Consider the following 14779-nt stretch of genomic DNA (forward strand, 5'->3'; position numbering starts at 1 on the left):
ATGGCAGGTTTTCTTCCAACAGCCAACCGCGGAGTTTCTCATTTCGTCCTCTGCAGCATTTTTGGCACGAACATATTCAGGGACATGATGCTGTGAAATGGCTCACTAGCGTGATCCAGTCTGGCGTATCCTACAGACGCGCAGTTACATCCTATCCGTATCCTACAGACGTATGAAAGTGTGAGGTCTAACTCATGTTTGCCATGCTCAAACAAACAAAAAAACCCCCTTCAACATCTCTTTCCTTCTTAACAATCATTATTTTATTAATATATTTTACAAGATTGCAGTTGAAATCATTTAAATACAAATTTTTTTTTTTATACAGAAAGTGTAATAAAGTTAAAATAGTTCCTTGTGTAATTCATAGCATTATTGCAATGCTTACAAAATTTTGCATAGAGTGTGCAAGGATTGATGTTATTTGATACAAAAAAGCTTTATATTTTCCCACACAACCACACACATACATAAATTAAAAAGAAAAAAAGCCAAAGAAATCTGAATTTCTTAATGAGAACTGTGATAAGACTTTAAATTCATTTTGTCCTGTTTACACGATCAAGGTCATTGGTGGTGATCAGAGTAGAGGTCAGAGAAGGTATTGTACCATCGCAGATGAGAACTGCTATCGCGTATGGGTCATGCCTTTTACGCTACTGCTGTAGATGAACGGGCTTTTGCTTCGACTCGCACAATGTTGTTTTGCTGTTGGCTCTACCTACGTGGAGCATTTGTTGCGTTAATATCGACGACTCCATTGGCGTTCGTGCACAAGGAAACTAATTCAAATAAGGGGTCGGCAAAAAAAGAACCAACCCAAACCCAAAGGCATCTGAGTCAGCTCCAGCAGGTCAATCCCTTCCCCGTTCCCAAACTGCTGCATAGTGCAGATCCAGACCGAGATCTGGGTCGTAGCTCGGGAAAAGCCCTGACCTGGGGAGAAATCCCGGTGTGAATGCTGTCCACTGAGCCCTTCTCTGATACACGTGTAATTGCTCAGCTCTGCTCTTTATGAGGCTTCTGGTGTGCTCGCACTCTGCTGAGCGAGGGCAGGATCTGATCGTCTTAACTTCTGCGCTCGCTCCGATAACCCACGCAAGGGACAAGACAGTGAGCTCCTCCCTGCCCCTGCCCTACCACCAGCGGGACCCACCGAGACCCCCTGCTTCACCACATCACCAGCTGAACTCCAGCACGGTTTGTGGTGGTGCCAAGGAGCCACGCTGGATGAGCACGCCTCCGTTCGCAGGCAGTGGCTCGAGCTCTTCATCTGCGCCCGTGTGATAGGGAAACCCCAGAAGCACGAGGAGTCCCATGGCTGTCCCTCGAGCACCCCGGCTGTGGTTTAGACAGGGCAGCTGAACCCTGTATTTTAATTTCACAAAAGTTGCTAAACCTTTAGGGCCAAACCCTCAGGTGGTGTCGGCTACCCGTGAGTTAAATGCAGCCAAATCCTGATTTACACCAGCTAGAGAGTCAAATCCTCCTGCTGTGAATGGCCCCGATGCACTGCTCCAGCCCAGCCTCCCACGGCAGGCGCCGTGCCCTGCTGCTGTCTCTAGTGCAGAGGACCTGGCCATGGCATGGAGATAAACGAGAAAGGGCAAAGCCACCCCCAGCCTCCCCCGCCCCAGAGGCTTCCCGAGTGAGGCGGCGTACCGAGGAACCATCCCCACGGCATCCCCCGGGATGCTGTACAGGCATTGCCAGGACAAAGCAGCTGCACCTTCTGGAGTTACTGCTGATGCCTTCAAGGTGGTCCAAGGCTTGTTAGAACAGCAACCAGCAACTACCAGCATTATTTATACCACTTCGACGGCAGATACAGATCATCTGTAAAATCATTAATACTGTGGAAGTGTTTCATTATCTGCCACATCAATACCAGCACTGATCCCAAGTGTGCAAGCCCAGAGGAGGACCCAGATGAAGACAAAATTTTCAGGCTCTGGCTTAGCGAAGGAGCTCAGTCCCTGCTCTAGAGGCAGCTGCCCCGGAGAAATCCAGCCGTAGTGTTGGGGGGTGGTGGTGTTTGCAGCTAAGCGTGGGAGAAACTCTAACAGCAACATTTTTTCATCTACAATCCAGCCTTCGATAAAAATAGAACCGCCCATAAATAATTATTCTTTTGCACTCCAACGTGAGCCTGCCTCAAGACGTTTCAAGGCCTCCGCTACGAGGAAATTTTTTAAAAGACCGAAGAAACTGCATTGCTTTAGAAAGTGATAATGCGTTTAGCAGCAGCAGGCTTTGGAACGCTTTATCTCCTATCGGTGGTTAAGCCTTTTGAACGGGGCAAAAACGTGGGAGTACAATGCAATTCTAAATTCCCGTTCCATGAAAAGACGCGCATGACCTATGCTTTGCAACGGGCCTCCCCCTATAATGGCCGACGTGTTAGAAGTGGTGAGACTCCCCATTTGGGCAGGACCTGATGAAAGGCTCCGGAGAGTCCTTTTTAATCTTACGAGAAAAGACTGTTTAACTAAGGCTGCGTGTTTTTTATCTAAAGCATTTGGCAGCAGGGCACAATGTAAATGTAAAACTTGTGCGCAAGTTTCTCCTTCTGATATTTTTCTCTTGCTGGCAGAGAGAATAAACCAACTAAACGCAAGACAAACATACAATTACATATTGCTTCACAGTGGACATAGCCTTCCTATTTTTTAATACAGGTTAAAAAGTAACAAAAACTCCATCCATGGCGATGAGTTGCCTCAAAGGAAATCTGGCTTCCTCTGAACAGGCAGCCTGGCACTACCCACCCGTGGCAGAAAATCCCAGCCACCGCGTGGCTCCGAGCTGTAATAAGGTGAGACATTTCCTGGGGGTGACACCGGTGCTAACTTTCCCACAGGAATTACACTTGTAGCAAATTAATTTTTAAGGGACTCGCACTTCCAGTTTAAAGTGACTGGGATGGGAAATCTTGGTGGTGCGCTCTGATTGTATTACCTTCTTCGCTTCAGATAAAAATCCCGCAGCTTTAAATATCCATCTTTTCCTGTATAAAGCAAGCGTGTTGCTTTTTGCAAGGGCACAATACAATTCAAGTGGCAGGAGGAGAGAATCTGAAACGATAAAGCCTCAGGGCTGTATATGCATAACCATGGGCTTCGCAACCGCAGCAGAGTTAAAAGCTTTCTGAACACAAGCTATTCACTGTAATTCCCACCCGAGCCTCAAGCCACTGTGGTTACTGTGGACGGAAACACCACCCTAGCAATCTTGAACGGCCCAAGCTGTAAGTGGTTTCAGTGACAGTAATTCCACCGTGCACCATGAAAGATCAAGCATAATTGCTACCATATTTAGTAAAATGGATGTTATTAAAGTATAATAGTGTAAACAGAGAAAGAATTTTGCTGCGTTACTGTGATTAGAGCGATGTCTCTTGCCATTTCTTCCCTCTCCCTCCTACCTGCCTCGTTTAATTCACTCCGCTCTTGCTTGAGTAACCTCATCAGCGCCACGTCAGCGTTTAACCCTGCTCCGCTCACAGCCGTCAGCTCGGCGACATCAGCTGTGAACACACAGCAATTGCTCTGCAGAATTTACCTGAAAGTCGCCGATTTCACCTTAGTGCCTTTGCTTCACGCGGGTTTTGGTTTTTTGGGGGATCGAGAAGCAACACGATGGGGACTGGGGGGCTGGTGGCCACCTGCACGCAGCCCCGTGTGTGGCAGGACACCAGCCACCCCCATACTCCACCGCAATTTCAGATCTGAGGAAAAAGGGTAAAACGGGGAAAACGGCAATGTTGCCACGATTACGTTCCTCAACAGCAATGGCAATAAAAAGGCTGGTATTTTCACGTTCAAAAAAGCACCAACCCAGCGCTTGGCAAGGCTTCGCAGGAACGCGCCCTGCGCTTGCTGGGGTGGATGCTGGGTGATGACATTTCAAAATTTAAAATGTCAGCCATAAAAAAAAAAGAAAAAAAAAAAAAAGAAAAAAGGGCACAGCCTCTAACTTTTTTTGTTGTTGTTGTTACTGTATGCACTTTTAAAAGGAAATCATTACGGCACAGTTACTCTTCTTCGCCGAGCAGCCACCGGAGCTCCCGATCTGCTAATGCTCGAGTGCAGGTAAGTGCACAGCCAGGAGCATTTCCTCCGTTTATACCGAGGAACGCTTTCAGCCCAGGATGACGTCTTTTAGCATTCCGGGTTATTTCTTCACATTTCAAACTTCAGGTAACCTTACCCTCTGCACGCATTTAAAGGTTTTTTCACATTATTTCCTTTTCTCCCCATTAACAAAGTTAGAGTCACTTCACTCTCTCAAACGCAGCTTTACGATAAACCTGTATTTTTCCTGCCCAGTTTGAAAAAGCACCATTAAAGGTAATGCATTTCAGGCATGAGGGCAACCAGGGAAGGGATGAATTTCTCTAAGTCTTTGGTCTTTGTCTCACTCTCTTTTGCAACGTGAAACTTAAAGCCGTAACAACAGATAGAAAGAAAAGTGGCATTTGCTGTAAACAAGCGTATGTGAGCATGTGTATCTATATATTTGTGTGTGCATGCACATCTTATGACAACAAAAGCTAATTTCCTTGAAGAACATCTGTATTTGCAAACTGGGTATGATGTGAACTAACCTGACATCTTCACAAATTCCACAGGAATCTCTTTTTAACCTTGGAGCAATTTCTAGGGAGGCTTTTTTTTTTTTTTATTTAGACACCATTTTGCTATACCGTATATTGCAGATGGTATTTTTAGGCTTATGCCTTAAACCTTTTTGTTTGTGCAATGTCATGGTTATGATTAAAGGAGAAAAAAAAACCCACCCCACTTAAAATACAGCTGTTTGACAGCACGTGACTGAGATAACCAAATACAAATCACTCTTGCACATACTTGGTTTTCTAAAAATGTCCACCTAGGAGAGGCCTTACGCATATTTTAGAAGTTACTGGCTTCCCCTTTTGATGACTTCCTTTAGTGTTAACATTTCTTTGTACTCTTAAGCTACCCATTTCACTGACTACTGGGTAATATACTTCAAAAAGTGTAAAAAACCGAACAAACAAACAAACCAAAAAAACCCCACAAAGAAACCTGGAGAATGGATACAGCTGTAGAGTCAGTATTAAGATCTATCTCTGCTTTTGCTAATGGCAAAGTCTTTTAGCTTTAGAAAAACCATCCTGACTCACCTACGGTGGCAGAAGGGTCACACCGTACACATGGACAAGGTGCAGGTGAGCACTGACAGTCACCTTCCTGACTGCTGTCTAAAGCGCTGCATTTAAAGCAAATTTAACAAAGTCTCAAAGCCCTATAAAGATAAGGGTTGCGATACATAAACGCATTGATGAATACCCCCAGTATTCGAGGCTGCCTCGGGTGTATCGATGTTAGCATCGCAGTCCCTTGATTAGCACTTCCATGGGTGTCGGTGCTCCAGCTGCAATGCAGCCCTGCACCCAGCGCGGAGCCAGGGCTCGGTCCCACGGCCCCCCCAGGGGCTGGCAGTGTCCCACTGCCCTGGACTGTCACCCGTCCAGCTCCCGTCCCAGCTCAGGACGCGAAGTCACCGGCATCTCAGTAGAAACAAACCCACCATCCACCCCAGCCTTGCCTTGGCGTTGGGAGGTAAAACAAAACTCCGGTTTGAGATAAACTCCGTCTCCCCAAACAGCAAATGCTCAACTGAACTAAACTGCAGGCCCGAGTCACAAAGAAATACACAAACCCTTGTTCAATTTTGGCATTTTATCCATGGCGGGTAGAGCATATGGATGAAATTCCAGCCAGGGAGGCTCTAATTTAAACGGACTCAGGGAAAACGAACCCGTACAGGTACAGGAACTGAGGGATTTCTGGGCAAGGCAGGAGGAAAAGGGACTCTCGTGCATTTGCCTCATCCAACAGGTGAGTCGGTCACTCCACAACAGCCCCCAACAACAAACTGTGAAGCGTGAGATAGCTGGATGTGTTTGCATGCTGCTTTTTAACCAAAAGGCCTGTTTTTTGCCTCGGGATCTCGGACACGCAGTCCTGTTTGCTCTGGTTTGCCCCTCGCTGATCAGCAGGGGACTAATGAAATGGCCGGCGCAAGCAGCCGCATCTGAACTGTCGTCTTAAAACTCGAGTGGGGCTCAGATGATTTACAAGTCTCTATATGGATTCAATCTTTCTAGCAACAATTCCTTGCCTTTCAACACAACGTATAATTTTATGCTTTTTAATATATAAACATGATTGCAAAATGTATTGAAGCGACTAGACCTCCTCTGCGCAGACATAATTAAGGTACCCTTTGATCACCTCAGAGAGGCGTCTGCAGTGGTGGCACTGATGTGTGAGGAGCTCCCCCATGGAAATTTACACCAAAATAAATGGCTGAATGTCCTTAAGCACTTTCGTGGCTTTCATGATACAAGAAGGTGATAACCTCATCCAAGAGCCCAGCCGAGAAAACCAGCCACTCAAAATCAATTTGTTGGGATGGAAATCCTCAGCAGAGCAGCCAGAGGGTGCACGGGGGTGAGGACGGAGCCACCGGCCACCCTCGGGTGGGATGCAGAGCCTGGAAATCGGGGCGCAGCATCCCTGCTGGGTCCGTCCCTGCGCTCAGCCCTGCCTTTCTCACCCGCGTGAATGCTCTCAGGGACGGCAAAGTTAACGCCACTCCTTTTCCGTACCGGGTACTCTTCCTGCTGCACGTGTCTTCACAACTGCTCACACGGGATTTGTTTACGAATCGGGCCGTGCTTGCTACAAGGTTTGTGATCGGTATTAAACGAAACAAGGAAAAAAAAAACCTACAGTAAATGCAGGACTGTGAATGGGACTTTGGTTGTGGTCCCAGAGGTAACGTACACAGTATTTTGCTGTATTTAACATGGTAAAAAAAAAGTCTGTATCACTCTAGGTGCCCCTACAGTCTTAATGCATTTCATTAATATCTGTTTTAAGTTGCACAACCAGTTCCCAAGACACCCTCCTGTCCCTCCCCCCAAATAAACTAGTTTTAATAACAAGATAAATATGATGTGCTTCTCCTTGCTGAGTGCATTGACTTAAGGCATAGGCACAATTCCCCTCTTTGAACAGAGATGGTATAGTCCTGTGTCCCAATACAATTGTTATCCTGGGTGACCCTTTGCATTCAAACGTTGACTCAAGACATTATAATTACAGGAATCGTTCATTAACAAATAGTTTGAATTTGTTAATTAACCAGAAAGCATAGCCGAAATAAAAGTAGATCATCCGATCCTCTTTCAGGAATAAATTTTATGGGACAGCTGCTTCGTTAGGCAGCAACGCATCTAATCTAAACTCCGCAGAAATCTTTCCTTTGAGTCCAGCCAGCTTTGGAATAAGCCAGAACTGTTAATTTAAAAGAAAAATAAATGAAACCCTGGTACTCTCCAGACCACGAGAAAATACGTGGAAATCCGTAAAAAAGGAATGGGCTGAATTATTTCTAAATATTTCTGTCAGCTATATTTGATCTTGAAGGTCGCTTGAAAAATACTTGAAAAAACACTAGGGATGGGCACAGATCTGTCATATTTGCACGAGGTAATTATTTTCAAAAGCATCTCAGTGGCTTAGAAACCTTGCTGTCCTCATGAGACTTACTGCGACTTGGACACTTTTGCAGTAATTAGTACCTTTTTTTTTTCCCCCCAAAGATTTTTGCATGCATGTGTATGCAATTATGGGTCAGAATTCAACGACCTCGGCTCTTCTCATTATTTTTCAAAAATTGAACTGTGTAAGTAATGCTACCGGATCAGATTGCACATTTTATCCTGCCCATACGTGACTCCTAGACTTTAAAATAAGGAAAAATGCAACCAAGAAGAGATTCAACCACAGAGTTTTTGGGTCTCAAGTTCTAGAGGAACCAGCATCCAAAGCCATGGCTTTCCAGTCACCTGGCTTTGTCACAATCATTAGAAATCTTTAAAAAACAGTCTGTTTCATTGTCAGCATCTCTGATATTTGCAGTCTCCATCAAATCTAAGTGACCTTGGACTGCATATCCCGAAAAGAAAGATGACAAAAGTCTGGCATAGCGTCTACATGACACACCTATTTTATATGATTTTCTCGGTTTCCATGGGTAGAATAGGTAATTTTCTCTGTTTCTATAGGCATTGATAGGCAATATCCAAATCTTAAATCTTCGCACCTTCACACCGAATCTTTTCAAAATTAAAGGTGCTAATGGAGAGTGTGTAGGGTGATCCAGGACACCTGTTAAGTAAGGAGGTTCAGGATTTTTCTATTTAGTTCAACTTTCACAATTTTTTTCCTTACAAGAACTAAGTGCATCCCCAGTTTTGTTAGCACAGAGATGACTTTAGGTTAGGGTTAGAGCTGATGTGTCACCTCTGAATAGCACAAGGCATCCTTTGCCACGCGCAGTCAAGTCTCAAACCCCTTCAGAAAAAAACGTGATTATTCCAGGAAGAAGATCTGAACTTTTCTACTGGCCAAATACAATCCATCTCTCCCGAAAGGGAGCCGTGCTTCAGGTGAAAATTAAAGAGTGTAATTTAACCTCCAGTATCTTGGATCACTCTAGGTGATCAGTACAGCACATCTGGCTGTTTTATTGGGGTTGTTTTTTTTTTATTCTTGCCACTGATTTAATGGTGCAAAAATGATCAGAGATGCTTCTCTTCCCTTTGTATGTTGGTGGGTCTACATCGGTTCCAGGGTCTTGCCCAGCCAGCGATCCCATTGCTCTGAGAACATGATCAAAAACGAGGGGTGATCATTAGACTATATTAATACAGAAGGGTCCAGGGGAGCGTCGAGTCCAATTCAGCAGATTGTACCAATAAATTTTGGTGTGGGAAAGAGAAATGCTACACAAATGTAACAGGGTCACCCTGGGATTCCTTGTACTGAAACATCGTTTTACACAGAGGATATATATATATATTTTATATATATATTTTTATATATATATTCACACACACGCGCGCGCACACACAAAAAAAGTCTTTGATAGGCTTTCTGTGTTCTAGTAAAAATAGTTGGCAGCTGCAATCTGTGAGACCAGAACTGGCTTTTGTGCTGCCTGCGATGCCCCACTGCAAACTGTCTCTCAAAGGCAGACGCTTGTGTTTATCTGGCAGGTCGAGCTAGTCCCTGCCTGAGCCAGAAATAACCTCCCATTGGGACACACACAGAGCTCGTAGATTTTTTGCCTGGACCCTGCGGAAGAGGAAGATCCTTGAGGCAAGTTAGGTAGTTTGATTTTTGCAGAATTCAACGTTATCTGAAGTCGGAGGGGGGAAGAGAGAGAAAGAGAGAGAGAATTAGTGGAGATCTGTTATTCTTGATCTTGTGTTTAAAGAAGCTTCCTTAGGACACCCCAGCTGCTGCAAAAACTGGGTAGGTGAGTGTATTGAGATGGGAGAGTCTGATAAATCTTGGGCCAGCACGTGATCTGCCTGTGCCATGAGCCACCTAAGACGTCCCGTTTGTTTCTGCTAATCTACCCACCACGGGTTTTTGGCTCAGAGCTTCTTGGGGCACCTCGGTGTTTGGGTTAACCCACCACGCTGCTAGGTGGGGAGCACGAACGGTTCACGTCCACACGACGACTCCGCTCCTCCACCGGGACTTCTGGCACCGCGATCCCATTGCCAGTTATGATTGCAGGCTCCCAGCACTCACTTTTATGTGTGTTTTATGTATATGTGTAACACTTTCATGTATATTAAAAAGAACTTAAATGCCGCCACAGACCAGAATTTCTCCTTGTAAAACAGAACATAAAAGTGAACGTGTGGCAGCTCTTAGACACACGGCAGCTACAGGGGAGTGCTCTAACATCCCGAGAGCAGCACAGCAAGATAACCTGCACATCAGAGTATTACAGGGCAACTGACAGTGTTTGCTCTTATCTTGCAATTACAGTGAGTCTCCAGTTTTAGTATCCAACTATCTAATCTCCCGAAAGACACAGATCAATATATGCATTTTAAAAGCAAATTAGCATTAAAAACATTAAGACAACTGCTTGCAGCAGTGAAATGCCTTGGATTTCAATTGCAGTATATTAGGTAGGGTTATTTTTTCGGGGGGGTATTTTTGTTAACAGCCCTGATCTGGGTTTGGAATCTCTTAAAATGCAAATGTTTAGAAATAACAGGAATTGCAATAAAAATCCCATTCTATTTATTACACCTGATAGTAAGATAGGAAAATGTTAGCTTCTGTTGGAGCCCTGTTGCTGGGAGGTTTGCGATCAATGGGAAGCTCCTCCTGCCGAGGCGCTCGGTGGGTTCCCCAGTGGGAGCTCCTCAGCCACGTCCTTCGGTGTCTTCCGTCATTGTGGTGGGTGGAGGGGATGGGACCCATGTGCTCGTGTGTTTTTGAGACACCAGGAAAGGCTTAACTCAACACCTTTTTTACTTTTGTTCTGTGTTACCAGTTTTAGTTATTCTCTCTTCCTCTTTGGAAGTTTCCCCAGTGCAACAACCTGTGGCTCCTAATGTTCCCTTTCTTTCCAAAATGAAAACATCAGCTACAAAAGCTTTTCAGATCAATAACGGTGAATTAAGCTCTTCTTATAGAAAAATGTATGATAAAAGATTTAATTATGTTGGCCAAGTAAATCTTGTTCTAAAGTGACAAGGAAACAAAGAATTTAGGAGCACCGTGTATTTTACAGCCGCATAAATCTGCCTGAACAACAGATGCTATTATCCAAGCACTTTAAAAATAATGAATCCGCCTTTGCCACAGAGTGAGGCTCGTTTGCGTATGATACGTTCAAGCACTGCTCGCAGAAACTAGGCTAGGAAGGCCTGCTTGGCCCGTGCCTTCTCACCAGCGTTTCCCATGGAGCAGCTCAGTGACTCAGAAGGCTACCGATCTGCAGGGGATCTGATCTGCGCCTTGGTTTGGTTTTGCTGCAGGGCGCGACGTCCTTCGCTTACCTCTCCGTCTTTGGATTCCAGCCTGAGCTCTGTCCTGCACGTGGCTTTCAAGCTGCCAGCCTCCGCGTTGATCTCGATGCCTTTTGGAGCCTCCATCACCAGCGCGCGCGTAGGCGACTCCAGTCTGTAACAGAGAGGGGAGTTACAGCAGCCGGTGGGTTGAACATTCACACTGAATCTCAGGCTGTCGTCCTGCACAGCCCGACTGCCCATTGCATGCCACCTTTGAACCTGCTGAGGCTCAGATTCACGCCTGGTTTAGCCGCTGGAAAGCATTCATGCACAGCGCGATAAAACACATCACAAATCCAATCTGCTAACATTTCACATCAGCTTTGCTGTGCTGTGAACGCTGGGACACGATGCAAGGTGTGAGAGCTTCCCCCATGACCAACTTGCTCATATGCAAGATGTGAGGGCTTGGAAGGGTTTAAGGGCACAAGGAAATCAATGAAAAAAAAAAAAGGTTGAAGACCCCAAAATTCCTGGTCTCCACTCCTATGTTCACATCCCACTGCTCACAGCCTGTCAGTGCTTTGACCCCTCCTAACCGTGGGTACACTACACAGGGACAGGACAACCCTGTTACAGCACTGGCTCACACAACCAAACCAAACCTTTCAGTTCAGGCTAATGCTGTAAGATGCACAAGCGCAAGGTTCAGTCTTCCTTGCCGATTATCCATTCGTAGGTCTTGTACCTGTACTATACTTGTCTCTTCTTTATAATAGTGTCTTATTGCTTTCTGTATTGAAAATTATAATAAAAACCAATTCTCCCTCTTTGGGAGGGATATTCCTCTTTGGGAATATTGTCTTAGTTGATTTTATCACCATTTATTTACTGTAGCATCACAAAGTCTAGACTATGATCTTTCCCAGGCGAAGCAGGCAGGCGGAGTGGAACAGAAACTCCTCTGCCTCCATGGTTTTGGGTAGACAGCACTGACCATCCCCCCATGGTTTTGGGTAGACAGCACTGACCAACCCCCCATGGCTTTGGGTAGACAGCACTGACCATCCCCCCATGGCTTCGGGCAGGCAGCACTGACCAAACCGCAGCGCAAGGGCAGCACACAACCCCCGAGCTCACTTGGGCAGCTCTTAGGATTCGCTTGCATCACTGCAGCTGTTTCTCTGCTGTTCATATATAATCATTTGTGCAAGTAAGTATATTCTCAAATGGACTCCTGCTGTACTGAGACAACATTACAGGAGACTGAGGGAATTCGGATGTATTTATTGCAGCCAACAGTTCAATAAAGCAAAGGCACAGTTCCCTCTGTGTGGCACTTTTCAAGTTATGACTTTCCCTCTTGTTGGTGTCTTCATATTGTTGTTTTTTGAACCCCTTTCCCTCAAGACCCCAGACTCATCCGTAATTTCCTGGTTGACTCAACTACATCTAAATTTCGGGGAAGAACTGAGGCAGACGCAGCCCAAGGAGCGAGCGTGGTCTCATGGTTAGCAGCCTCTGCGCAATCTTCCTGACCTGCTTTTTCTTGCTCTCTGCAGGGAATCTACATCCTTCATAAACCTTCTTCTGATCCCTCCACTGGTATCACCCCTTGTCTGGTTCCTGTACGAGGAACCTAAGGTTAAGATGCTGCTAATCACTATTTTTTTTTTCCTGATTGAATTGCAGATTGCGTGGAGGAGAAAAAGCTTGCAAAGAATGATTGACATTAAATAGTGCTAGCTGGGATATGATTCCCTCTGACCTTCCAATTGCAATAACTGACTTTCCAATATCTGTTAGAATTTCTTTATGGTAAAAATAGCCACAGCACAGCGCCTTAGGCTCTGGCACATGCACTCTGGTGGCTTTCATTATAGTGGCTTAACACGCTGTCTGCCCCACATTTTCCCTGGAGATTCCTGCCCAGGGATACAGGATGCTCTCATCCTCGGTGGTGCAGCTCACAAGCTGGTATCTACCCCCAAGAATGAAGGGTGCTCTGCTTGCAGTAAGCCGCCAGGATCTGAGCTGCAGTGGCTGGGGTGCAGGCACACATTCCCTCCTGCTGCCTCTGCTCCAGAGGCAGGATCCTCCGGAGGAGAAGCAGAGAGCTGAGGCCAGTAATGTCTTAAGTCGCTGTAGCTAAATTCACCAGAGGATGTGTCCAAACCCCTGAGCTGAGTCCAAACAGCTGAGCTAATCTGAGGATAAAATAATTCCTAAGAACCATGGCCAGGTGACTCTTCAGCTCTCCGACATCCCAGTGACTCTTCAGTTTCTTTGATGTCTTGGCTGTCTCAATGTATTTGTTCATCTGTTAATCTTGTAGCCCTTCTGCCCACTGAGAAATAAATCTTCTAAGTGCAAAACAGTGTTCAGACACCACAGGGCAAACGCACTCATTTGCAGCAGCAGCAGCTCTCGATTCCTGCCCTGTACCAGAGCAGCCTCCCAGTCCCACACCAGTGCTTTACTGGAGCGTGCAGAGAGCTGGGAAGTGGGTGAATGTCTTCACAGGGTTGCGGGGGGATCAAGAGGGACCTTCTCCTTCCGTATCTTCCCCTGTGCACACAGGTCCCCATAACATCAAACCGAGTTAAATTCATGCTTTGAACAAGCTACCAAGAACCTGGGTGTCCACTAGATAACACCGTCCCAAAGTTTTATTCTCTTTTCATATCTAACAAAGTGACTGAGTCGTCCTCCCTCCTCCACCCAATGAAAACCTACAGGCGGGATGACGGCACCTTACAAACACTGATGAAAACCCATGCAATTAGACACATCCTACTCCCTACAGAGCTTCTTGCCTCATGGAGGCACAAATGACGCTCCCAAGCACCTCCCGATAGTCCGTGCTGTAACACGGGACAAGAACATAACGCTGGGGCTTCGCTGCTCCGAAACCCACCCTGCTCCCTGCAGCGCCACGTCGGTGTTTTAAAGTTAGCTGAGCTGAGCCCCGCTCTGTCACTAGCTCAGACAGCTGCAATCTTGCTGAGATGCTGAATTAACCAAAACCCCATCCCTTTAATGCTAAAAACATAATTTTGAAGCCCAGGGTTTTGTTTTTGTTTTTGTTTTTTTTTTTTTTTTACAACCTTAAAACTATGGCAATGAGTGCAAGCACTGTAACAGCAAAGTGCAGCTCTTCCAGAGATTAGAAACTTGGCCTTGCAGCCCACATGGTTCTGTACCTGTGCCGTGGCTTTGGAGTCTGACTCTTCTCTCTCTTACCCATTCGATATTGGTGTAACTCCATCTGTTTGCATGGGACTCTTGTCCCAGTTTACACTACTGTAAACGAGGACAGAAAGGTCTTAATAAAATTTTCCTTAGCATTTGAGGGCCACATGATTGTAAGGGATTTAATTTGATTACTTTCTGATATCCTGAATGAATCCCTGAGACACCTGTCTGTACACCAGGAGCTGAAAAATCTATGCAAAGCCGGAGAAAGCAGTTGAGGAGTTTATGCTCTAGGGGGTCTGAGTAATGTTTACCGAATACTTTCATTTGACGCAAGTGTTTAAGAGACACTCTGCTTTTAAACCTAATTCTGTCTTCCAGAGCAGAACCAATTTGGAGACTAATAATGAAAGAAAATGATTTAGCGATGAACAGATAATTTGTTCAAAATCAACATTTGTTTTCCAGTGTGATACTCCGGAGCTTTCAGGAGGATTCACATCTCCCGGTCAGGTGTAAGCCCGTACTTACAGCGGTAGGCTGGAAAGGTGGCTGCATGAATATAGATTGTTTCATTATTTGCTCCTGCTCTTGAATCTTCCATCCCAGCAACTGGCACATAAGCCCTTTTTATTGACCATGGGCGCTGCTTATTTTTGCTGTTTGTATTTCCAGGACCAGAGTCTGACCTCTCTCACAGAGCTG

At 45.6% G+C, this 14779-nt stretch overlaps 1 protein-coding gene across 10 annotated transcripts in view; it reads right to left on the reverse strand.

Moving 5' to 3' along the window:
• Positions 1-246: 246 nt before the first annotated feature.
• The window catches only part of SGCD (sarcoglycan delta), a 352976-nt gene continuing 338443 nt past the window's right edge, over positions 247-14779 (reverse strand). For all 10 annotated transcript variants that reach the window (XM_054217450.1, XM_054217448.1, XM_054217454.1 and 7 more), the window contains 2 exons: positions 10928-11051; positions 247-9258 (listed from right to left, as the gene is read on the reverse strand). In XM_054217450.1, the coding sequence (XP_054073425.1) occupies positions 9085-9258; positions 10928-11051 (298 nt within the window). In that variant the 3' untranslated portion in view covers positions 247-9084. The remainder of the gene's footprint in view (positions 9259-10927; positions 11052-14779) is intronic.

Source organism: Rissa tridactyla, chromosome 11 (assembly GCF_028500815.1).
Source record: "Rissa tridactyla isolate bRisTri1 chromosome 11, bRisTri1.patW.cur.20221130, whole genome shotgun sequence".
NCBI lineage: Eukaryota > Metazoa > Chordata > Aves > Charadriiformes > Laridae > Rissa > Rissa tridactyla.